This window comes from Ornithorhynchus anatinus, chromosome 3 (assembly GCF_004115215.2).
Source record: "Ornithorhynchus anatinus isolate Pmale09 chromosome 3, mOrnAna1.pri.v4, whole genome shotgun sequence".
NCBI lineage: Eukaryota > Metazoa > Chordata > Mammalia > Monotremata > Ornithorhynchidae > Ornithorhynchus > Ornithorhynchus anatinus.
The window spans coordinates 121985912-122009746 of NC_041730.1; the positions used below are offsets into that span (position 1 = coordinate 121985912).

Below are 23835 nucleotides of genomic sequence, written 5' to 3' on the forward strand. Positions count from 1 at the left end.
ATTCAACGGTATTTACGGCGCGCTTACTGTGAGCGGAGCACTGGGATCCCAGAGCGGATGCTTTACCTGAGCTTGCAACCAGCTAGCACGTTCATCCCAAACTGAACCTGGTGCCTGCGCTCAGAGCAGCTTCCATCACCCTGGCTCTGTAAGATACTCACCTGAGACAGCGGGGAGAAGGTGACGGTTAAGGAAATGAAAGAAAAACCCAGACAAAACGCAGACCGTCCTTGTTAACGCTATAAGAAATCGACGACAATCGACTTGGACTACGTGCGTCTTCCTTTCACTCGGAGGAGCAGGGTGGCCTAGTGGAAAGAGCCCAGGCCTGGGAGGCAGAGGATCTTTACTCTAATCCTGGCTCCACCAAGTGCCTACTGTGTGACGTTGGGCCGGTCACTTCACTTCTCTGTGCCTCAGTTTCCTCATCTGCGAAAATGGAGAAAAACTGTCCTCTCTCCACAGCTTTAACCCCCATTCGACAGTTGAGGTCACTGAGGCACAGAGAAGTGAAGTGACTTGCCCAAAATCACACAGCTGACAAGCGGCGGAGCCGGGATTAGAACCCATGACCTCTGACTCCCAAGCCCGGGCTCTTTCCACTGAGCCACGGATGTATTTGCACACGGATTTGCTCTCTTTTTTCATTCCTTCCTCCGCTCCACTCAGCACTTATGTACATAGCCATAATTAGTTTATCAGCCAATCGGTGATATTTATTGAGAACTCACTATGTGCAGAGCATTGTTCTGAGCACTTGGGAGAGGACAATACAGAGAATAAGCAGACAAGTTCCCTGCCTATAATGAGATTTATTATATTGTCTGTATCCCTCTCTAGGCTGTACGCTTGTTGTGGGCAGGGAGCATGTCCGCCTACTCAGTGGAAGGAGCCCAGGCTTGGGAGTCAGAGGCCATGGGTTCTAATCCCAGCCCCGCCGCTTGTCAGCTGTGTGACTTTGGGCAAGTCACTTCACTTCTCTGTGCCTCAGTGACCTCATCTGGAAAATGGGGATTAAGACTGAGAGCCCCACGTGGGACCACCTGATTACCTTGTATCTCCCTCAGCGCTTAGAGCGGTGCTTGACGCATAGTAAGCGCTTAGCAAATACCATCATCAACATCACCAGCATCATCATCATCTCTGACAGAACTACCCTGCTTTCCCAAGTATTTGCCTGAACGTTCATCTGCACAGAACAATGGGAGTGACAGATAAAGATGAGCAGAGGCTTAATAATGTTGGTATTTGTTAAGTGCTTATTATGTGCAGAGCACTGTTCTAAGTACTGGGGTGGATACAGGGTAATCAGGTTGTCCCACGTGAGACTTGCAGTCTTAATCCCCATTTTACAGATGAGGTAACTGAGGCACAGTGAAGTGACTTGCCCACAGTCACATAGCTGACAAGTGGCAGAGCCTGGATTCGAACACATGACCTCCGACTCCCAAGCCCGGGCTCTTTCCACTGAGCCATGCTGCTTCTCGTCAGCTAAATATTCTACCAGTAAAACTGCAAGACCACACCAAACCAAACCCCTATTCTAATATCTGTTTGGACCTTCAATATTTATTATATATAATACACAAACATGTGGATTTCAGATTTAAAGAATCTGTTAAAGAGCTGAGGTGCTGGGAGAAACAGATGCACGGAGCAGGTACGGCTTTACCAGGGGGCTTACATAAAGGTGACTGCGGATTTATTCCGGAGAGGATACGGAGTGGCGGGTGCCTCCTGTCAAAGCCAACAGTGGCATCCCTACGAGATAGCCAGGATTTCCACTTCTCGGAAGGGAGGGCGAACCAGCCGTATTCCGCTTAAAGGGCTGTGGACAGAGAGAGAGAGAGAGAGAGAAAAAATGATCCAAGGAGAGAAAACATCCTCCGAAACCCCCAACTCCTGGGCAATCCTGACTCCCTCAGCCTCTGAAGTCTGCCACCGATGCAGCAAGTGCATCCCCATCATCGATGGTATGTATTGAGTGCTTATTCCGTGCAGAACTCTGTACTAGACAGTTGGGAGAGCACAATTCAACAGAGTTGGCGACACATCCCCTGCCCACAGTGAGTAAACAAAAACTTCTCACTCTAGCTTCGAGGCTGTCCATCATCTTGCCCCTTCCTACCTCTCCTCCCTTCTCCCTTTCCACTGCCCACCCCGCACGCTCCACTCCTCCGCCGCCCACCTCCTCGCCGTCCCCCCCGTTCTCGCCCGTCCCGCCGTCGACCCCCGGGCCACGTCCTCCCACGGTCCCGGAACGCCCTCCCTCCTGACCTCCGCCAAACTCACTCTCTTCCCCTCTTCAGAGCCCTACTGAGAGCTCGCCTCCTCCAAGAGGCCTTCCCAGTCTGAGCTCCCCCCTTTTCCCTCTGCTCCTCTCCCTTCCTTTCCCCTCAGCACTGTGCTCATTTGTAAATATTTTTATTACCCTATTTATTTTGTTAATTGAGCTGTACGCCCCCTTCTTTATCGTGATAATGTCGTCTTGCTTTTGTTTCGTTCTGTTTTGCTCTGCTGTCTGTCTCCCCCGATTAGACTGTGAGCCCATCATTGCGCAGGGATTGTCTATCTGTTGCCAAATTGTACATTCCAAGCACTTAGTACAGTGCTCTGCACATAGTAAGCACTCAATAAATACTATTGAATGAATGAATATTAAATCGCTATATTATACTCTCCCTAGTGCTTAGTACAGTAAGCACTCGATAATATGAGTGACCGATTCCTCACCTCTTGTGGCAACTCCTCCCCTAATAATTCCTCCTCCCGACGTGCACAGCCTCAACCAAGTACAGTCTGTAGAACCTCCGCTCCATCCCGGGGAAGCTTCCCTTCATCCTTGACCTTTTCTGACCTAATCGCTGCTCTTCCTTGTTAATGAAATGTACATTGCCTTGATTCTATATTTATGCTATTGTTTTAATGAGATGTTATTCCCCTTGATTCTATTTATTGCCATCGTTCTCGTCTGTCCATCTCCCCCGATTAGACCGTAAGCCCATCAAAGAGCAGGGACTGTCTCTATCTGTTACCGATTTGTACATTCCAAGCACTTTGTACAGTGCTCTGCACATAGTAAGCGCTCAATAAATACTATTGAATGAATGAATGAATGAGTGAGTTATCCCCAGATAACACTGTCTCCCCTCCTGCTCTCTCATCTTCTATTGATCCTTGATTCTATTTATTCTTGATTCTATTTATTTGCTATTGTTTTAATGAGATGTTCATCCCCTTGATCCTATGTATTGTTATTGTTCTTGTCTGTCCGTCTCCCCCGATTAGACTGTAAGCCCGTCAATGGGCAGGGACTGTCTCTATCTGTTGCCGATTTGTACATTTCAAGCGCTTAGTACAGTGCTCTGCACATAGTAAGCCCTCAATAAATACTATTGAATTAATCTTCTCCCACGCCCCAAGGCTCATTAGGAAAGTGTTAGGAGTTTGCTTCCTTCTCGCTCCCTAATGTCGCTTTTATACCATTCCACGTCCCCCATCCCTCTCTTTCCCTTCCTTGGTATCTCATATCGTCCACCTCTATCACCCACTCCAGCTACTAGTCTCGCTCATCTACCGTCCTGGCACTACCTCCAACTTTCTGAACTATTTTGATCCCTTTCTCAACTCCACTGACCTCCTGCTCCACTGCATCTCACCCACTCACCAACTTGGACACTCGATATCATCATCCCTTCCCCTCTTCAAAACCCTACTTACAACTCACCTCCTCCAAGAGGCCTTCCCAGACTGAGCTCCCCTTCTCCCTCTACTCCCTCTACCGCCCCCCCTTCACCTCTCCGTAGCTTAACCCTCTTTTCCCCCCATCTCCCTCTGCTCCTCCCCCTCTCCCTTCCCATCCCCTCGGCACCGTACTCGTCCGCTCGACTGTATATATTTTCATTACCCTATTTATTTTGTTAATGAAATGTACATCGCCTCGATTCTATTTAGTCGCCATTGTATTTACGAGATGTTCTTCCCCTCGACTCTATTTATCGCCATCGTTCTCGTCTCCCCCGATCAGACCGTAAGCCCGTCCAACGGCAGGGACCGTCTCTATCTGTTGCCGACTTGTTCATTCCGAGCGCTTAGTACGGTGCTCTGCACAGAGTAAGTGCTCAATAAATACTATTGAATGAATGAATCATCTCTAGTCACTCTCTACCATCACTAACTCTGAAATCCTTCTATCCAACCATGAACTTCTCACCTGTCTCCCACACTCCCCTTCCCGCAAATCTGTCCCATTCCCCAACAGGGATCTCCAATCCTTGGACACACACCCATTTTCTAAAATTCTCATAATAATAATGATGGCACTTGTTAAGCACTTATTATGTGCCAAGCACTGGGCTGGCTACAAGGTAATCAGATTGTCCCCCGTGGGGCTTACAGTTTCAATCTCCAGTTTACAGATGAAGTAACTGAGGCACGGAGAAGTGAAGTCATTTGCCCGAAGTCACACAGCTGATAAGTGGCGGAGCCGGGATAAGAACCCACGACCTCTGACTCCCGGGCCTGGGCTCTTTCCACTAAGCCACATTGCTTCTTTATCATGTCCCATTTCATTCATTCATTCAGTAGTATTTATTGAGCGCTTACTATGTGCAGAGCACTGGACTAAGCGCTTGGAATGTACAATTCGGCAACAGATAGAGACAATCCCTGCCCAGTGACGGGCTCGCAGCATTTACTCTCCAATACCAATCTATCTTCCCTTGATTCACAAATTGACATCCTCAGCACTTCTCTCTCTACTGAACTCAACTGACTAGCTTTCCTATCCCTTCACCGATCTCATACCACTAACCCACAGCCCCGGATCACCTCCGCAATATTCATTCACTCGATTCATTCAGTCGTCTTTACTGAACGCTTACTGTTTGCAAAGCACTGTACTAAGCGCTTTTACTAAGTACTACACTTCCTTTACCTCTGTGCATGAAATGCAGAGTGCTGTTGACCGAAATCCAGATACTAGGCCAACCTTGCTCTTCTCATCTTCATCTCCTTTAACTCTGCCCACTGTTTCAGACATTTAACTCCCTCCTCAAAACCTCTGTCCTCCAGCCCGCCATCTTTTGCTCTGACAATGTGGTCACGTACTTTATTGATAAAATTGGAACCAACGTTCATGATCTCCCTAAAATCTCTTCTGCTCCCCTCTGTCTTTCCCTTCGCCTGCTCCTTCTTTGAGTCTCCCATCTTTCCCAGCAGTATCTCAAGAGGAGAGCAGCTGTCTCCTCTCAAAATCTTACCCCTCCACCGGTGCCTCCGACTCCATCCCTCGGAACCTTAGGGTGACGCAGAAGGGAATGGGAGATGAGGAGAAGTGGGGCTTTAGTCTGGGAAGGTCTTTTGGAGGAGGTGGGCCTTCAACAGGGCTTTGAAGGGGGATGGAGGGGAACTGTCAGGTGGATTTGAGGAGAGAGGGTATTCCAGGCCAGAGGCCAGACGTGGGCCAGGAGTCAATGGCGAAACAGGAGAGATCGAGGCACAGTGAGAAGGTTAGCACCAGAGGAGCGAAGTGTGCGGGCTGGGTAGTAGGAGAGAAACGAGGTGAGGTAGGAGGGGGCGAGGTGATGGAGTGCTTTAAAGCCAATGGGGAGAAGTTTTTGTCTGATACAGAGGTGGATAGGCAACCACTGGATATTTTCGAGGAGAGGTGTGACATGTCCTGAACGTTTTTGTAGAAAGGTGATCGGGGCAGCCGAGTGAAGTATGGACTGGAGTGGGTAGAGGCAGCAGGTTGGGAGGTCAGCAAGGAGGATGATGCAGTAATCTAGGTGGGAGAGGATGAGTGATTGGATTAATGTGACAGTAGTTTGGATGGGGAGGAAAGGGTAGACCACGGTGATGTGGTGAAGGTGGGACTGCCGGGATTTGGTGACGGATTGAATATTTGGCTGAATGAGAGATAGGTGTCAAGGATAAAGCCAAGGTTATGGGCTTGTGAGTCAGGAAGGATGGCAGTGCCGTCTACAGTGACGGGAAAGTCAGGGAGAGGACAGGGTTTGGGTGGGAAGATAAGGAGCTCTGTTTTGGACATGTTAAATTTGAGGTGACGAGGGGACATCCAAGTAGAGATGTCTTAAAGGCAGAAGGAGATGCGAGCCTGGAGAGAGGGAGATGGATCAGGGGAGGAGATGCTGATTTGGGTATCATCTGTATAGTGAGGGCAGTTGAAGCCATGGGAGCGAATGAGTTCTCCAAGGGAATGGGTGTAGACGGAGAATAGAAGGTGACTGATAATTGAACCTATCCCACTTTGACTACTGCATCAGCCTCCTAGCTGACCTCTCTGCCTCCTGACTCTCCCCACTCCACTCCCTACTTCACTCTGCTGCACGGATCATATTTTTTTTTAAATTCAATTTTTCCTCACTCTTCAAGAACCTCCAGTGGTGCTCGGCCACCACTGCCTCAAACTGGAACTCTTAACAAAGGCTTTAGAGCACTGAATAACCTCACCCCTTCCTATCCTTGCCCCTTCCTATCTTACCTCACTGATTTCCTACTACAACCCGGCTTGCTTACTTTGCTCCTCTAATGGCAACCTACTTACTGTGTCTCCATCTCATCCATCTCGCTGCCGACCTCTTGCCAACATCTGTCTCTGGCCTGGAACTTTTTCCCACTTCATATCCAACAGACCACCACTCTACCCATCTTCAAAGCCTTATTAAAAAAACTTCTCACTCTAGGCTACAAGGCTGTCCATCCCCTTGCCCCTTCCTACCTCTCCTCCCTTCTCTCTTTCTACTGCCCACCACACACGGTCCGCTCCTCCGCCGCCCACCTCTTCACCGTCCCCCGTTCTCGCCTATCCCACCGTCGACCCCTGGCCCACGTCCTCCCGCTGTCCCGGAACGCCCTCCCTCCTCACCTCTGCCAAACTCTCTTCCCCCCTTCAAAGCCCTACTTAGAGCTCATCTCCTCCAAGAGGCCTTCCCAGACTGAGCTTCTCCTTTTCCCTCTGCTCACTCTGCTGCCCCTCTACCCCCTCCTTCACGTCCCCTCAGCTAAGCCCCCGTTTCCCTCCCTTTCCCTCTGCTCCTCCCTGCTCCCTTCCCCTCCCCTCAGCACTGTGCTTGTCCACTCATTTGTATATATTTTTATTACCCTATTATTTTGTTAATGAGATGTACATCCCCTTGATTCTACCTATTGTTTTAATGAGATGTACATCCCCTTGATTCTATTTATTGCTATTGTTTTTGTCTGTCTCCCCCGATTAGACTGTAAGCCCGTCAATGGGCAGGGACTGTCTCTATCAGTTGCCGATTTGTACATTCCAAGCGCTTAGTACAGTGCTCTGCACATAGTAAGCACTCAATAAATACTATTGAATGAATGACTGAATGAATGAATCTCCTCCAGGGAGCCTTCCCCAACTAAGCCCTCATGTTCCCTACTTCCTGTCCCTCCTGTGTCACATTTGGATTTGCCCCTTTTATTCACCCCACCCTCTGCCTCATGTCACCTATGTCTTGTCTTATGCCGTCGAGTCGTCTTCGACCCACAGCGATGCCGGGTACAAAGCAGCGTGGCTCAGTGGAAAGAGCCCGGGCTTGGGAGTCAGAGTTCAAGGGTTCGAATCCCGGCTCTGCCACTTGTTAGCTGTGTGACTGTGGGCAAGTCACTTAATTTCTCTGTGCCTCAGTTCCCTCATCTGTAAAATGGGGATCAACTGTGAGTCTCATGTGGGACAACCTGATTACCCTGTATCTACCCCAGAGCTTAGAACAGTGCTCTCCACATAGTAAGCGCTTAACAAATACCAACATTATTATTATAACTATAATATATTTTAACATCTGTGTCCCCACTCTACACTGTAAGCTCCTTGTGGACAGGGAATATGTCTACCAACTCTGTTATACTGTCCGCTCCCAAGCCCAGTACAGTGCTCTGCACAGAATAAGCACTCGGTAAATATGACTGATTAGAAATCTAAACCCCGGGCAGATCTTGGGTTCAACTAATACTGAAATATCCAACTCATGTTGTTTCCGTTAGGCACTCTTCCTTCTGATGCTGAGTTCTATATTAACAATAAAATTAACTGTGGCATTTAAGTGCTTATTATGAGCGAGCCATTCATCAGTCGTATTTATTGAGCGCTTACTGTGTGCAGAGCACTGTACTGAGCTCTTGGAATGTACGATTCAGTAATAGATAGAGACTATCCCTGCTCAACAATGGGCTAAATACTAGGGTAGATACAAGATCATCGGGGCCCACAGGCAGCTCTCAGTCTAAATAGGAGGGAGAACACCTACCGATTCTCCACTGTGCAGATGAGGGAACCGTGGTACAGAGAAGTGAAGTGGAGCCAGGATTAGAACCCAGGTCCTCTGACTGACTTCCACACCCGTGCTTTTTCAACTAAGCCGCTCTGCTTCCCTTTCTTTCCCTTCCTATACCCCAAACCCTTATGAAACAAGGGCCCTCACCCGGAAAAGCACAGTGAAGTGCTGCTGCAGGGAAGCTCCCGGGGTCCCAGACAGGTTAGTCTGGACCAGACGGACAGAAACTTTCTGGATCCCAAAGGTCCCATTGGTCTCTATTTCATAGATGACCTGAAATGCAAAGAAGGAACAGAGAGTCAGCATTCCTGGGAATGCAGATAGTCAAAGATCTGCCTTGAAAGTGGAAGAATGGGTTGTACTGGGATGTTCCTTTACCTGAGAAACTACGTTATGGCAGGTATTTCCTTTCAAAAGCGGAGGTGCAGGCTGGGAGGCCGAGGCGATAGGTACCTGAAGAAAGCATTAATGATAATAATAATGGTGGTATTTGTTAAGCGCTTACTATGTGCATAGCACTGTTCTAAACGCTGAGGGGATACAAGGTGATCAGGTTGTCCCACGTGGGGCTCACAGTCTTAATCCCCATTTTTTACAGATGAGGAAACTGAGGCACAGAGAAGTGAAGTGACCTGTCCAAAGTCACACAGCCGACAAGTGGCGGAGTCGGGATTCGAACCCATGACCTCTGACTCCCAAGCCCGGGCTCTTTCCACTGAGCCACGCTTCATTAGGTAGCCAGATATAAGATCTCTGAGAAAGAAAATCCAGTTGAGCAATGTGGAAAAAAAGGATTCATCTCCTGAATCTCCTCCCCCAGGTCCCCAACTTGGAAAGAAAATTTCACCACCACAGCGCTGCATGAATCCATCCAATGTGGCACTAGGCCAAGCAAGTGTCCCTGAGGTAGTAATGGGCCTAGATTTACATAAGGAAGGAGGGTTGGAAAAGGAACTGCCGTGGTTCGGCCCCTGGCACCAGCTTAACCTCACACTTCTTCTGGCACGCCTCTGGTGAAGGCAAGGGGTGAAAGGGAGAGGCGGGAGGGACTTGAGCCTGGAAGGTCCAGTCGGCAACTAGGCTGAGCAGAAAATGTAAGAGATTGTCGGGAAATTACACTCCTGTCACGGGTACAGGTACAGGTCATCCAGGTCCTGGCTTGACGCATCCCTGCCTCCCAACCCTCAAACTGGCGTGCTTCCATTCCTCGCCCCGGGCCTAAAGTTGGAGTGGCTCCACAAGTAAATGGAGAGCTTCTCGGTTTATTCTCTCCTGTGGCTGGCAAAAAGAAACCTCACCTGCATGTTCTGCAGATCAGCCAAACCGCTTGGGACCTGAATGGAAGGAGAAGTATTGGTATGAGCAGAATTCCCAGGGAGAGAAGAGCCAGTATCCTGCAGTCCCCTACAAAAGGGTAATAATAATAAAAATAATAATGGTATTTGTTAAGCACTTACTATGTACCACGCACTGTACTAAGTGCTGGCGTGGATTAGAGAAGCAGTGTGGCTCAGTGGAATGAGCACGGGCTTGGGAGTCAGAGGTCGCGGGTTCGAATCCCGGCTCTGCCACTTAGCTGTGTGACTGTGGGCAAGTCACTTAACTTCTCTGTGCCTCAGTTCCCTCATCTGTAAAATGGGAATTAAGACTGTGAGCCTCACGTGGGACAACCTGATTACCCTGTATCTCCCCCAGCGCTTAGAACAGTGCTCTGCACCGAGTAAGGGCTTAACAAATACCAACGTTATTATTATTATATAGGCTAATCGGTTTGGACACAGTCCCCGTCCCACGTGGGGCTCACAGTCTCAATCCCCCTTTCACAGATGAGGTAACTGAGGTACAGGGAAGTGAAGTGACTTTCCCAAGGTCAAACAGCAGGCAAGTGGCGGAGCTGGAATTAGAACCCATGACCTTCTGACTCCCAGGCCCGTGCTCAATACACTACACCATTACCCAGACTCTTTCGACGGAATACGGTATTGAGGGAAATGGTCACTCGGTCTCCTTAGATGGAATAAAATTTTCAGTGCAGGGAGAAGCAGCATTGCCTAATGGATAGAGCATGGGCTTGGGAGTCAGAGGACCTGAGATCTAATCCCAGCTCTGCCAATTGCCTGTTATGTGATTTTGGGCAAGTCACTAAAGTTAATGTTGGTATTTGTTAAGCACTTACTATGTGCAGAGCACTGTTGTAAGCACTGGGGTAGATACAGGGTAATCAGGTTGTCCCACATGAGGCTCCCAGTTTTAATCCTCATTTTACAGGAGGTAACTGAGGCACAGAGAAGTTAAGTGACTTGCCTACAGTCACAGCTGACAAGTGACAGATCTGGGATTCCAACCCATGACCTCTCACTCCCAAGCCCAGGCTCCTTCCACTGAGCCATGCTGCTTCTCTTTGTTTCCCAATTACCTCACCTGTAAAATGGGGCTAAAATACATGTTCTCCCTCCCTCTTTGACTGTGAGCCCCATATGGGACAGGGACTGTGGCCAGGCCCACTTAACGGACACTTAGAGTGCTCTGCACACAACAAAGACTCCGGTTACTATTATTATTACCATCACATTCTGTCAGAATGAGGCACTGGCAAGAGCGTGAAGTGGAAAAATATGAATCCCAATAAGATAAGTCATAAGTTGCAGGGGGACTCCAGGACAGGCCTAATTTAAGTCAGCACATTGCCAAAAAGTAGGTAACATGAAGACTTTTAGTTAAAGGGAGCAATAAACTTCTCACTCTAGGCTTCAAGGCTCTCCATCAACTTGCCCCCTCCTACCTCTCTTCCCTTCTCTCTTTCCACCGCCCACCCCGCACGCTCCGCTCCTCTGCCGCCCACCTCCTCATCGTCCCTCGGTCTCGCCTATCCCGCCGTCGACCCCTGGGCCACGTCCTCCCGCGGTCCTGGAACGCCCTCCCTCCTCACCTCCGCCAAACTAATTCTCTTCCCCTCTTCAAAACCCTACTTAAAACTCACCTCCTCCAAGAGGCCTTCCCAGACTGAGCTCCCCTTCTCCCTCTACTCCCTCTGCCACCCCCCCTTCACCTCTCCGCAGCTTAACCCTCTTTTCCCCCCATTTCCCTCTGCTCCTCCCCCTCTCCCTTCCCATCCCCTCAGCACTGTACTCGTCCGCTCAACTGTATATATTTTCATTACCCTATTTATTTTGTTAATGGAATGTACATCGCCTTGATTCTATTCATTGCTATTGTTCTTGTCCGTCTGTCTGATTAGACTGTAAGCCCGTCAAAGGGCAGGAACTGTCTCTGTCACCGATTTGTACATTCCAAGCACTTAGTACAGTGCTCTGCACATAGTAAGCGCTCAATAAATACTATTGAATGAATGAATGAATGAATGGAGTATGTGGAAAATGAGATACCTTCAAGACTGTGAAGTCATAGTAAGAGGAAGCGCAGAGCGCAGGGTCCTTGGCGCAGCTTTTTGCCACACTGGGGAAGATCCGGGTGCAGGATGTGGTTTTACTTTCCAGAAAGCCTGGGGACACAGAATGTTGAGTAAGAAGGGGAGGAGAGCGCTCTTAATCTGGGATAAAAAGGCTAGGTCTGCCAAACCTGACTTCACCTGCAGGATTCCCATCAGCACACAGCCCGCCAATTCCCGCCGGTTGCCTGAGCATGCTCGATAGAGACCACTTGGGGAAGTATGTCAGAATGGGATCTCCAGCCTGAGGAAAAACCCAACGAAGGATTTATTACTAATCAAATAGCATCTGCATGCTAGAAGCCTGTGTACATTTGAACGGAAAGGATGAAGAAACAATGGTCCTAGAAGACTGGGTGGGTACTGTGTCCCACAAGCTAACTACAGGTCTTCGCAACAGGCAAGCCAAAAGTGAACAATCAGGAGTAGAGGACGAGGGGGAGAAGGATGCTCGAACTCTTGAAGTGGATCCATGACTCTTGTTTGAGTCAGCTGTGGATGGGAGGAACAATCCCCAAAATATGGAGGCCTGTTGGCAAGTAAATGCAGCATCTGTGGCTGGAACAGGACTGGGAGAGGGGAGGGGGAGATTGCCATAGATGAACGTAGCTGGCCCACGGTCCAGTTTAGATTCCCCTCCTGGCTGTAGTTTGTCGGCCCTGCCTGAAGCAGCCCTAGCTGCTCACTGAAGCTTAGCTCCATTTCCAGCAAGGAGTTTAGAAGTGTAGCCATCGCATTCTGGTTCTGCTTAGCCAGCCCAATAAATCTCCCCCTTTTTTTAACGGTATTTGTTAAGTGTCTACTCCGCGTCATGAACTATTCTAAGTGCTGGGGTAGATGCAAGTTTATCAGGTTGGACACAGTCCCTGTCCCACATGAGGCTCACAGTCTAAGGAGGAGGGAGTAGGACTTTATCGCCATTTTACAGTGGAGGAAACTGAGACACAATGAAAGGTACATGACTTGCCCAAAGTGACACAGGAAGCAATTGGCAGAGCCAGGATTAGAACCCAGGTCCTCTGACTCCCAGGCCCATGCTATTTCTACTAGGCACACTGCTTCTCCGTGCAAATGTTTCCAGCAATCCAAAAACCTGCACTCGGAAAGGATACTATACGGTGATGATAGTTTACGTGAGACATTTCGACGACGACTTTTGTCTCTGGTCTCTGCCTACTGCTGTCACCAGGGTTCATACACCCATCCTCCTAGGTATTTATAAGGGATGGGGAGTTGAGTGAAGGGGAAGAAAGAAAAAGCGAAGCTAGAGGAACCTTCCTTTTCCTGTAACTTCAGTTAGATTCCTTTAGAGACTGCAAAACAATTGTAGAAACATAGGGAGCTCATTGGTGTTTGGGTAAGTCCTGGAAGGGGACTGTTACAGAGGAGGCAGGGTTGGAGAACGGCAGAGGAGCCCACAGGGATTCCTGCTCCCAAAATGCAGCTCTTCCAACCAGGGTCCCTTTCAAAATTATCAGCTTGGATTTTCCTACTCCCTGGAAAATCCACACGCCAAGGCCACCCCATTCTTGGGATTTCTCTATCCCCTCAACCCCTCCAAATCATTTAGGGAGGAGACTCCGTTTCCCTTGGGGCCTTCTGGAGAACGCATAGCCGGTTGTTTTCTAAAAGAAAAAAATATCATCCCCTCCCCGCTCCTCTCTAGCTCACCTTATAAAAGGCGGAGGAAGGAGACTGGGCCGGGGGCGGTGAGATGATGGACGGTCCTCCATACTTCGTTGAGAGGCTGGCGATGTTGCTTGCATTGACTTTTTGAAGCTGCTGAAAATAGTTCAGCTTTGCTAAAAACAAACACACAAACCCCCACACACATACCAGGATTGAAAAACATAAGTTTTAGCCCTCGCAAGGGCTGACTCTAAGGGAGAAAGGGAGGGTGTTACCCTGCCCCACCTCCCCCCATCCCCACCTCTATAGGAGGTGGCACCAAGGCTTTGCCCCTTAGCTTTCCGGGCAGGGTAGGCTGTCTTAACTAGTGCAGTCCACCCCAACCCTCGTAGCTGGAAAGGGACAAGAGGTGGAGCAAGATGGTGGCTACATCCTTATTTCCTCTAGCAGGAGGAGGTTTTTCCTCTCCACAGGACTTTGGGGAAGGAAGCTAGTGGTTTCTCTCACTCCCAGCCTCGAGTCCTTGTGAGGAGGAGCCAGGTACTCACCCACCCGCCACCGCTCAATCAGCCTGGGCCACCTAAGGGATCCCCTGGGATTGGGGTAGGACGGTAAGGCTGGTGGATGGCTCCTCTTCCTAAGATTTTGGGTCTAGAGGACCTGCTTGTGCCCAGTCAAAACCCGGAAGGAGAAAAGTGGCAGTGGAGGAGACACAATACGCCAGGTCGGGCTTTCCTCTTCCCCTCTTTCTCTCCCCTTCCTCCCTTCTCTTATTTTCTCCTCCTTCTTCTTTACTTCTTTTCTCCCCATCCCTCCTCAACTCTTCCCTTCCTGCTTTATCATCTCTCTCTCCTTCTGGCACCACTCCATCAAAGCTCTCCTCCCAAGTTCATCTCTGTGCTTAAAATATAAAAACTGGTACATGCTAACACCATATAGCCTCATCAAACATCACAGTTTTCTTCTCTGAGGTCTGGGAGGTATATTTCTGTCCCAAGGTTTGTGACAGTTCTGATACACAATACTAAAATAACTGAATCTAGGTGAATGCTATGGTATTTATTTGCATAATTGTCTCTACTGCTTAACCACCATCTCCCTCCCCCCCCCCCCCCAGTGCTTTAGGAAGAAATAAAAGATTGTTTTAGTAAACAGTGATAGCGGCACATACTAGGATAGTGGCTCTGGGGTAAGAAGAGAGTTACACACGGTATGCATACACTGGTAGAAATAGGAGAAGGAAGGGAGGGGTTACCGGAATTCATCGAATGCCAACGTATGCAGCACTTGGGAGCCTGAAATAAAAGACCCTCTTTCCCTTCTCTTCCTTCTCCCCTCCTCTCCTCCATTTGTTTTCTTCTCTTTTTCCTCCTGCTCCCCTAATTACAAGCCCCTTCCCTGGTTGAAGTTGCAAAAATTATTTTAAAATGGGAGCAATTATGTAAGAAATTCTTAAAGTGAATCTTTCCACTAGCCTATTAAATAACAATGGCATATTAAGCACTTAATAAAAGACGCAGGAAGCACTCAATAAATACCACTGATTGATTATCCATTCTGGTTTCAGAGAGTATTTGTTCTCGACACAACCCAACCCCTCATGATACATGATAAAATGAGAGATGTAGGATTGTTCCTCATGAGGCACTTTCTGGGAGGCGGGGAGGAAGACAGACCTTCAAAGCCCTAGTAAAATCACATCTCCTCCAAGAGGCTTTCCCCGACTAGGCCCTCATTTCCTCTACTCCCTGCCCTTCTGGGTCGCCCTTGTCCATGGATTTGTACACTTTATTTACCCCACCCTCAGACCCACAGCACTTAATGTACATATCTGTACTGTATTACTGTATTCTAACGTCTGGTTTCCCCTCAAAACAGATGCTCCGCCGCTTGCCAGCTGTGTGACTTCGGGCCAGGCACTTAACTTCTCTGTGCCTCAGTTACCTCATCTGTAAAATGAGGGTTAAAACTGTGAGCCCCACGTGGGAAAACCTGATCACCTTGTATCCCCCCAGCGCTTAGAACAGTGATTTGCACATACTAAGCACTTAACAAATACCACCATTAAAACAGATGAGTCCATGTCTACCAGCTCCTATACTGTACTCTCCCAAGAGCTTAGTGTAGCGCTCTGTACACAGTAAATGCTCAATAAATACATGGATTGAATGACAAAGGGAGAAAGAAGGAGAAAATAGTCTTCTGAGAGGAAAAGTGGCTCTTTCTCTCACAGAAGCACTTTCAAACAAGAGACGGACAGCCAAGTCCCAGGCCAATGTAGGTGAGGATGGCATAAGCTGCCTGGATAAGAAGAGGAAGGGAGAAAGGGGAACGAGGCAGAGAATCAAAATGAAATAAAAGAATCAAAGGAAAAGAACACCAGCAGCAGCACAGTGCTGACACTTGATAAATGTTAGCAATGGAGAATAAAACATTTTTCTACTCACAGTTATTCACCTCAACACAGAACTCCCCAAGCCCATTTGGCTTCAAGTTTACTCTTGAGGAAAATGGGGAATTACTCCGGAAGATGAGTGAATTCTCCACACAAACCCAACTCTTAGCCCTGTGCCAAACAAAAAAAGTTAGAAAATTACCGCTTTGAAAACAACGGAACTAGAAGAAAATCCTGATACTTTTAAAGGAAAAAATACATTCAAAGCTACAGTCACAAGAATCCCAATCTAGGAAATAACTGGAAAATGCTTTTCCTCAATGAATTCCTAACACAAGAGTCCTACTGTGATACAATGGGAGCTTGAATCAGAAAGGGACTGTATTGGTCAGGGGAGCGGAAGGGGACAGATGTGAAAGATGTTTTTGAGGAAAGCAGCATGGCCTAGTGGAAAGAGTACGGGCCTGGGAGTCAGAGGACCTGGGTTCTAATCCCAGAATTGCCACTTGTCTGCTATGTAACCTTGGGCAGATCACTCCATTTCCTGTGCCTCAGTTACCTCATCTGTAAATGGGAATTAAATTTTCTTCCCTCCCACTTAACACTGTGATCCCGAAGTGGGACAGGAAATGAGTTCAATTTGATTATCTTGTATCTATCCCAATGGTTAGTACAGTGCCTGGCCCATAGTTAACTCTTAGCAGAAGCTAGGTAAAAAAAAATGAGAAAAAGTGTTCGATTTTAGCAGTAGATTGGATGTGAGAGCAGATTGACAATAAGAAGTGGATGACGATGCCAAGGTTGTGGACTTCAGCTATAGAGTGGTACTGTTATCAACAGAGCGCTTAGTACAATGCTCTGCACATAGTAAGCGCTCAATAAATACTATTGAATGAACAGAGATGGGGATGTTGGGAGGACGGGAGGGTTTAGGAGTGAAGGTGAATAATAATAATAATGTTGGTATTTGTTAAGCGCTTACTATGTGCAGAGCACTGTTCTAAGCGCTGGGGTAAATACAGGGTCATCAGGTTGTCCCACGTGAGGCTCACAGTCTCAATCCCCATTTTACAGATGAGGGAACCGAGGCACAGAGAAGTGAAGTGATTTGCCCACAGTCACATAGCTGACAAGTGGCAGAGCCGGGATTTGAAACCACGACCTCTGACTCCCAAGCCCGGGCTCTTTCCACTGAGCCACGCTGCTTCTCAAAAGTTCAGTATTGGACTGGTTGTGTTTGAGGTGCTGACAGGCAATCTAAGGGGAGATGCTATAAACCCAAGTCCCATAAACACTCTGATACTTCATCGCCAAAACCCACAGCACTTAATCCACACTTTATACCCTCCTGCTTGCCTGAGCTTTATTTTATTTTAATGTCTGTCTCCCCTATATGGCTGTAAGCTCCTTGAGGGCAGGGATCATGTCTACCAACTCTGCAAATACTTAATATAGAGCTCTACACACGTTAAGCGCTCAAATACTATTACTTGATTGACAGATGTCTGGCAGGTAATGTGAGATGTGATAGGACACCCAGTAAGTGCTTGATAAACACTATTAATCGACTTAATATGCCTGGGAGGTAAGGCAAGATTAGTACAATGCTCTGCACACAGTAAGCACTCAGTAAATACAATTGATTGATGAGAGATTAGGTAGCTGGTGAGAGGTCAGGATGAGGGAAGGTTTGTGAGGGGCCACTATTCCACGCGGAGCTGCTCGACCTTTCTGCTCCCCTCAACACTGCGGCCCACCTCTTTCTCCTCGAAACATTATCTAACCTTGACTTCAACAACACTGTCCTTTCCTGGTTCTTCTCATATCTTTGTCTGCTCCTCCTCTTTCTCTAGTCTCTTTCACAGGCTTCTCCTTTGCCTTCCACACTCTAACTGCGGAGGTGCCTCGAAGTTCAGTTCTGGGTCCCCGTCTATTCTTCATCTACACCCATTCCCTTGGAGAATTCATTTGCTCCCACAGCTTCACCTACTCTCTCTACATGGATGCCACCCAAATCTACCTCTCCAGCCCTGACCTCTCTCGTTCCCGGCAGTTCAAGTTGCAGGTCAACTCTACCTGGACGTCCCACTGACACCTCAAATTTAACAGGTCCAAAGAGAACTCCTCATGGGTTCTAATCTCGGCTCTGCCACTTGTCTGCTGTGTGACCTTGGGCAGATCTCTTCACTCTTCTGGGCCCCAGTTACTTCAATTGTAAAATGGGGATTGAGACGGTGAGCCCCATGTGGGACAGGGACTGTGTCCAACTGGATTTGTTTGTAACCGTCCCAATGCTTAGGACAGTGACTGGCATATAGTAAGTGCTTAACAAATGCCCAAATTACTAGTATAATGGACGGGATTTGGGAGGAAGTCATAATAATAAGAATAATTATAAATAACAATAATTATTATTCCCAACCAAACCCTGTCAATCCCGACTAGCACTGTGCACAGCACCACCATCCTTCATCTCACGAACCTGTACCCTGGCATTATCCTCAACTTTCTCATTCAACCCACACAGTCCTGTCATGAAATCCTGTCAGTTCTACTTTCACAACATCTCTAGAATCCACCCTTTCCTCCCCATCTGAATTACTACCATGCTACCAGACACTCATCATTTCCTGTCTGTTCCCATCTTAATTACTGCATCTGCCAGGAGGCTGACCTCTCTGCATCCTACCGCTCCACTCTCCAGTCCACACTGCACTCTGCTTCCCAGATCATTTTTCCACGAAACCATTCAGGTCACTTCTCTCTCCTCAAAAACATCCAGTGGCTGCTCCTCCACCTCTACATTAAACAGAAATTCCTTACCATTGGCTTTAAAGCACTCAATCAGTTCTCTCTCTCCTAACTAATCTTGCTGATCTCCTACTACAGTCTAATCTGCACTTTCTGCTCCTTTAACACCAACATACTCTCTGTACCTCAAATTCATCTATCTTGCCACCCACCGCTTGCCCACATTCTCCCTCCGGCTTGGAACTCCCTGCCCCTGCATATCTGACAATCCACCACTCTCCCCACCTTCAAAACCCTCCTAAAATCACATTTCCTCTAAGAGGCCTTCACAGACTAAGCCCTTTATTCCCCCATCTGCTCTCCCCTCTGAACTTGGCTGTGTTCTTTTACTACTACTACTAATAATAATTATTGTGGTATTTGTTAAGGGCTTATTATGTGCTAGGATCTGTACTAAATGCTGAGGTGAACACAAGCAAATTGGGGCCTGTCCATGGGACTCCGTCTTAGTCTTTCCATTTAGACTAAATTCCCATTTTAGAGATGAGGCCACAGAAGCTAAGTGACTTGTCCAAGGTCACAAAGCAGACAAGTGGAGGAGCTGGGAATAGAACCCAGGTCTTTTTGATTCCCAGACACGCGCTCAGTCCACTAGCCCATGCTGCTCCAGGCTGTACCCGTTAAGCACTTCGATAGACACCTCAGTGCCTACGTAAATATACTTATATTCTACTATTTTCACCATTGCTAATCTAATTTAATGTTGGTCGCCCCCTATACACTGTAAGCTTCTTATGGGCTGAGATTACGTTTACCAACTCTGTTGTTATGTATCTTCCCGGGGATTTAATAATAATGTTGGTATTTGTTAAGCGCTTACTATGTGCCGAGCACTGTTCTAAGCGCTGGGGTAGACATAGGGGAATCAGGTTGTCCCACGTGGGGCTCACAGTCTTAATCCCCATTTTACAGATGAGGGAACTGAGGCACAGAGAAGTTAAGTGACTTGCCCACAGTCACACAGCCGACAAGTACAGTGCTCTGCACACAGTAAGGGCTCAATAAATACGATTGATTGATCGACTGATTTGCATACAGTGGAAATTAATGAGGGGAAGCAGCGTGGCTCAGCGGAAAGAGCCTGGGCTTCGGAGTCGGAGGTCAGGGGTTCGACTCCCGGCTCTGCCACTTGTCAGCTGTGTGACTGTGGGCAAGTCACTTCACTTCCGTATGCCTCAGTTACCTCATCTGTAAAATGGGGATTAACTGTGAGCCTCACGTGGGACAACCTGATTACCCTGTATCTCCCCCAGCACTTAGACAAGTGCTCTGCACATAGTAAGCGCTTAACAAATACCAACATTATTATACAGTGCTCTGCGCACAGTAAGTACTGAAAAAATACAATTAAATGAATGAATACAACAGGCTATCCGAATGGACGAGTTCTCTGAGAGAATGAGCGTTGCAGGGGCGGGGGAGAGCGAGGGACCGGCCTTCAAGACATCTCTACTGGGATGTCCCGCTGTCACCTCAAACTTAACATGTCTAAAACAGAACACCTCATCTTTTCCCCCAAACTCTGTCCTTCCCATGACTTCCCAGCCATCCTTCCTGTCTCACAAGCTCATCACTTTGACTTCACTCTCACTCAACCCACATATTCATCACTAAATCCTGTTGGTTCAACCTTCACAATATCGCAGAAATCCCCTCCATCCGAACGACTACCATATCAGTCCCAACACTCATCCTATCCAACCTTGATTAATAATAATAATAATGTTGGTATTTGTTAAGCACTTACTATGTGCAGAGCACTGTTCTAAGCGCTGGGGTAGATTTACAGGGTAATCAAGTTGTCCCTCGTGAGACTCACAGTCTTTATTCCCATTTTCCAGATGAGGTAACTGAGGCACAGAGAAGTGAAGTATCTTGCCCACAGTCACACAGCTGACAAGTGGCAGATCCAGGATTCGAACCCATGACCTCTGACTCCCAAGCCCGTGCTCTTTCCACTGAGCCACGCTGCTTCTCCTTACTGTAATAATGTTGGTATTTGTTAAGTGCTTACTATGTGCAGACCACTGTTCTAAGCGCTGGGGTAGGTACAGGGTAATCAGGTTGTCCCACGGGAGGCTCACAGTTAATCCCTATTTTACAGATGAGGTAACTGAGGCACAGAGAAGTGACTTGCCCACAGTCACACAGCTGACAAGTGGCCGAGCCGGGAGTCGAACCCATGACCTCTGACTCCCAAGCCCGGGCTTTTTCCACTGTGCCACACTGCTTCTCCTTACTGTACAGCCTCCTCATTGACCTTCCTGCCTCCTGTCTCTCCCCCCTCCACTCCATATTTCACTCTGCTGCCCGGATCATTTTTCTACAGAAACATTCAGGGCACGTTGCCGCACTCCTTAAGAACCTCCAGTAGTTGCCCACCCACCCCCTCATCAAACAGAAACTCCTTACCGTTGGCTTCAAAGCACTCAATCGCCTTGTCCCTTTCTACTTCACCTCGCTAATCTCTTACTACCACCCAGACCGCACACTTCGATCCTCTAATGCCGACCTTCTCACTATCCCTCCACCTCGTCCATCTCGCCGCCGACCTCTGGCCACCGTCCTGCCCCTGGCCCGGAACGTCCTCCCTCCTCATATCCAACGGACAATTACTCTCCCCCTCTTCCAAGCCTTATTGAAGGCACATCTTCTCCAAGAGGTCTTCCATTCCTTCATTCAATCTTATTTATTGAGTGCTTACTGCGTGCAGAGCACTGTACTAAGCGCTTGGGAAAGTACAATACAGAGAGTCAATCCCTGCCCACAACGAGCTCACGGTCTAGAGGGAGGGAGACAGACAGCGATTCAAGTAAACACACATCAATATAAATAAATAAAATCTTCTCCCACTCCCTTCTGCGTAGCTTTGACTGGTTCCCTTTATTCATCTCCCCTTGTATACATATCAGTAATTTTATTAATATATATTAATGTCTGTCTATCCCCTCTAGGCTGTAAACTTGTTGTGGTCAGGGAATGTGTCTGTTATGCTGTTATATTGTACTCTTAGGGAAGCAGCGTGGCTCAGCGGAAAGAGCCCGGGCTTTGGAGTCAGAGGTCATGGGTTCGAATCCTAACTCTGCACTTGCCAGCTGTGTGGCCTTGGGCAAGTCACTTAACTTCTCTGGGCCTCAGTTTCCTTATCTGTAAAATGGGGATGAAGAGTGTGAGAGTCCTTATGTGGGACAACCTGATTACCTTCTATCTACCCCAGGGCTTGGAACAGTGCTTGGCATATTGTAAGTGCTTAACAAATACCAACGTTATTAATATTATTATTAATTTGGGGATTCATTCATTCATTCAATCATATTTACTGAGCGCTTACTATGTGCCCCGTGACTGTGGGCAAGTCACTTCACTTCTCTGGGGCTCAGTTCCCTCATCTGTAAAATGGTGATGAAGACTGTGAGCCTCACAAGGGACAACCTGATTACCCTGTATCTACCCCAGCGCTTAGAACAGTGCTCTGCACATAGTAAGCGCTTAACAAATACCAACATTATTTTTATTATTATTACTCTCCCAAGCCCTTAGTAGAGTGCTCCGCACACAATAAGCATTCAGTAAATACGACTAAGTAGCTTGTGTTATACCCGCGGCTAGTGGTTTTGGAAAGTGGAGCCAGATAGTGAAGAAGGAAGGGAACCAGAAGAGTCCTGAGTGGACAAAACCAATGACTTTTAGCATTTTAAAAAGAAGGGGGTGGTCAACAGTATCAGAAGTGGCAAGAGATCGTCCAGGGGGATTAGGACAGAGGGCAGGGCTCTGAGGTACGGTTCTTCCCACAACCGTTGGCTCTGGGAACAAGAAATTGTGTGGCCCAAAGGTGGGATATAGGAAAAGTACTCTTCTTTATTCATTCAATCCACTGTATTTAATTGAGCACTTACTGGGTTATGCTTTATAGCTTTGTTTCAGTAATAATAATAATGATGGCATTTGTTAAGCGCTTACTATTTGCAAAGCAGTGTTCCAAGCACTGGGGAGGATGCAAGGTGATCAGATTGTCCCACGTGGGGCTCACAGTCTTAATCCCCATTTTCCAGATGAGGTAACTGAGCCACAGAGAAGTGAAGTGACTTGCCCAAAGTCACACAGCTGACAAGTGGCAAAGATGGGATTTGAACCCATGACCTCCCAAGCCCGGGCTCTTTCCACGGAACCACGCTGAGGCTCATTGTGGGCAGGCAATAAATCTGTTTACTGTTGTATCATACCCTCCCAAGCGCTTGGTATAGTGCCGTGCATAGAGTAAACGCTCAGTACTATGAATAAATGAATTATACATTCTGCAGCCCAGATTCACAATGACTATTGGTAACCCCTGCCCTCAGGAGGCAAGAACTTAACAATAATAATCATGTTATTTGTTAAGCGTTTACAATGTGCCAGGCACTGTACTAAGTGCTGGGGTGGATATAAGCAAATCAGGTTAGACATAGTCCCACATCCCACGTGGGGCTCCCAGTTTCAATCCCCATTTTCTACATGAGGTAACTGAGGCCCAGAGAATAACAATAATAATAATGGTGGTATCTGTTAAGCGCCTACTATTTGCAAAGCACTGTTCTAAGCGCTGGGGGGATACAAGGTGATCAAGCTGTCCCATGTGGGGCTCACAGTTTTAATCCCCATTTTGCAGATGAGGCAACTGAGGCACAGAGAAGTGAAGTGACTCGCCCAAAGTCACACAGCTGGCAAGTGGCGGAGCCGGGATAAGAACCCACGACCTCTGACTCCCAAGCGCGGGCTCTTTTCACTGAGCCACACCGCTTCTCTCCATCTAGCTGCTGGTCTGCCTCTTCCACATTTTCCCTGGACTTTTCCTAATAATAATTGTGGCATTTGATAAGCGTTTTCTGTGTGCCAGGCACCGTACTAAGCACTGAGGTGGGTACGAGCAAATCGGGTTGGACACAGTAGGGTCTTCTCCTGAGGATGTGTCCAAAATAGGCTAATCTAAGTCGAGTTGACGTGGCGGAAGGTTTTGCTAAAAGTTAGACAGCTTGGCACATGGTAAACCCTTAATGAAATACAAAAAAAAAAAGGAAAAGGAAAAAAGAAAACTCCGCATGGGCCCCTCACCTGGTACTTCCAGGAAGACAGAAGGAGAAAACTGCTCTGGGAGAGGAAAGGTAGCAGTCTCTGTCACAGCAGCAGTTTAGGTCACAAGTGTTCGGTGAAAGGTCACAGATGCAGATGGGTAAAGCTGTAAAAGGAGATGATAATAATAA

General features: G+C 47.8%; 1 protein-coding gene across 1 annotated transcript in view; it reads right to left on the bottom strand.

Moving 5' to 3' along the window:
• The window catches only part of TCTN3 (tectonic family member 3), a 41042-nt gene that overhangs the window by 15068 nt on the left and 2139 nt on the right, over positions 1-23835 (bottom strand). The window contains exons 2-11 of the mRNA XM_029061002.2: positions 23687-23810; positions 15837-15955; positions 13432-13562; positions 11902-12004; positions 11699-11814; positions 9611-9646; positions 8691-8765; positions 8460-8585; positions 1721-1828; positions 67-161 (exon numbers count right to left, since the gene is read on the bottom strand). Of these exons, the coding sequence (XP_028916835.1) occupies positions 67-161; positions 1721-1828; positions 8460-8585; positions 8691-8765; positions 9611-9646; positions 11699-11814; positions 11902-12004; positions 13432-13562; positions 15837-15955; positions 23687-23810 (1033 nt within the window). The remainder of the gene's footprint in view (positions 1-66; positions 162-1720; positions 1829-8459; positions 8586-8690; positions 8766-9610; positions 9647-11698; positions 11815-11901; positions 12005-13431; positions 13563-15836; positions 15956-23686; positions 23811-23835) is intronic.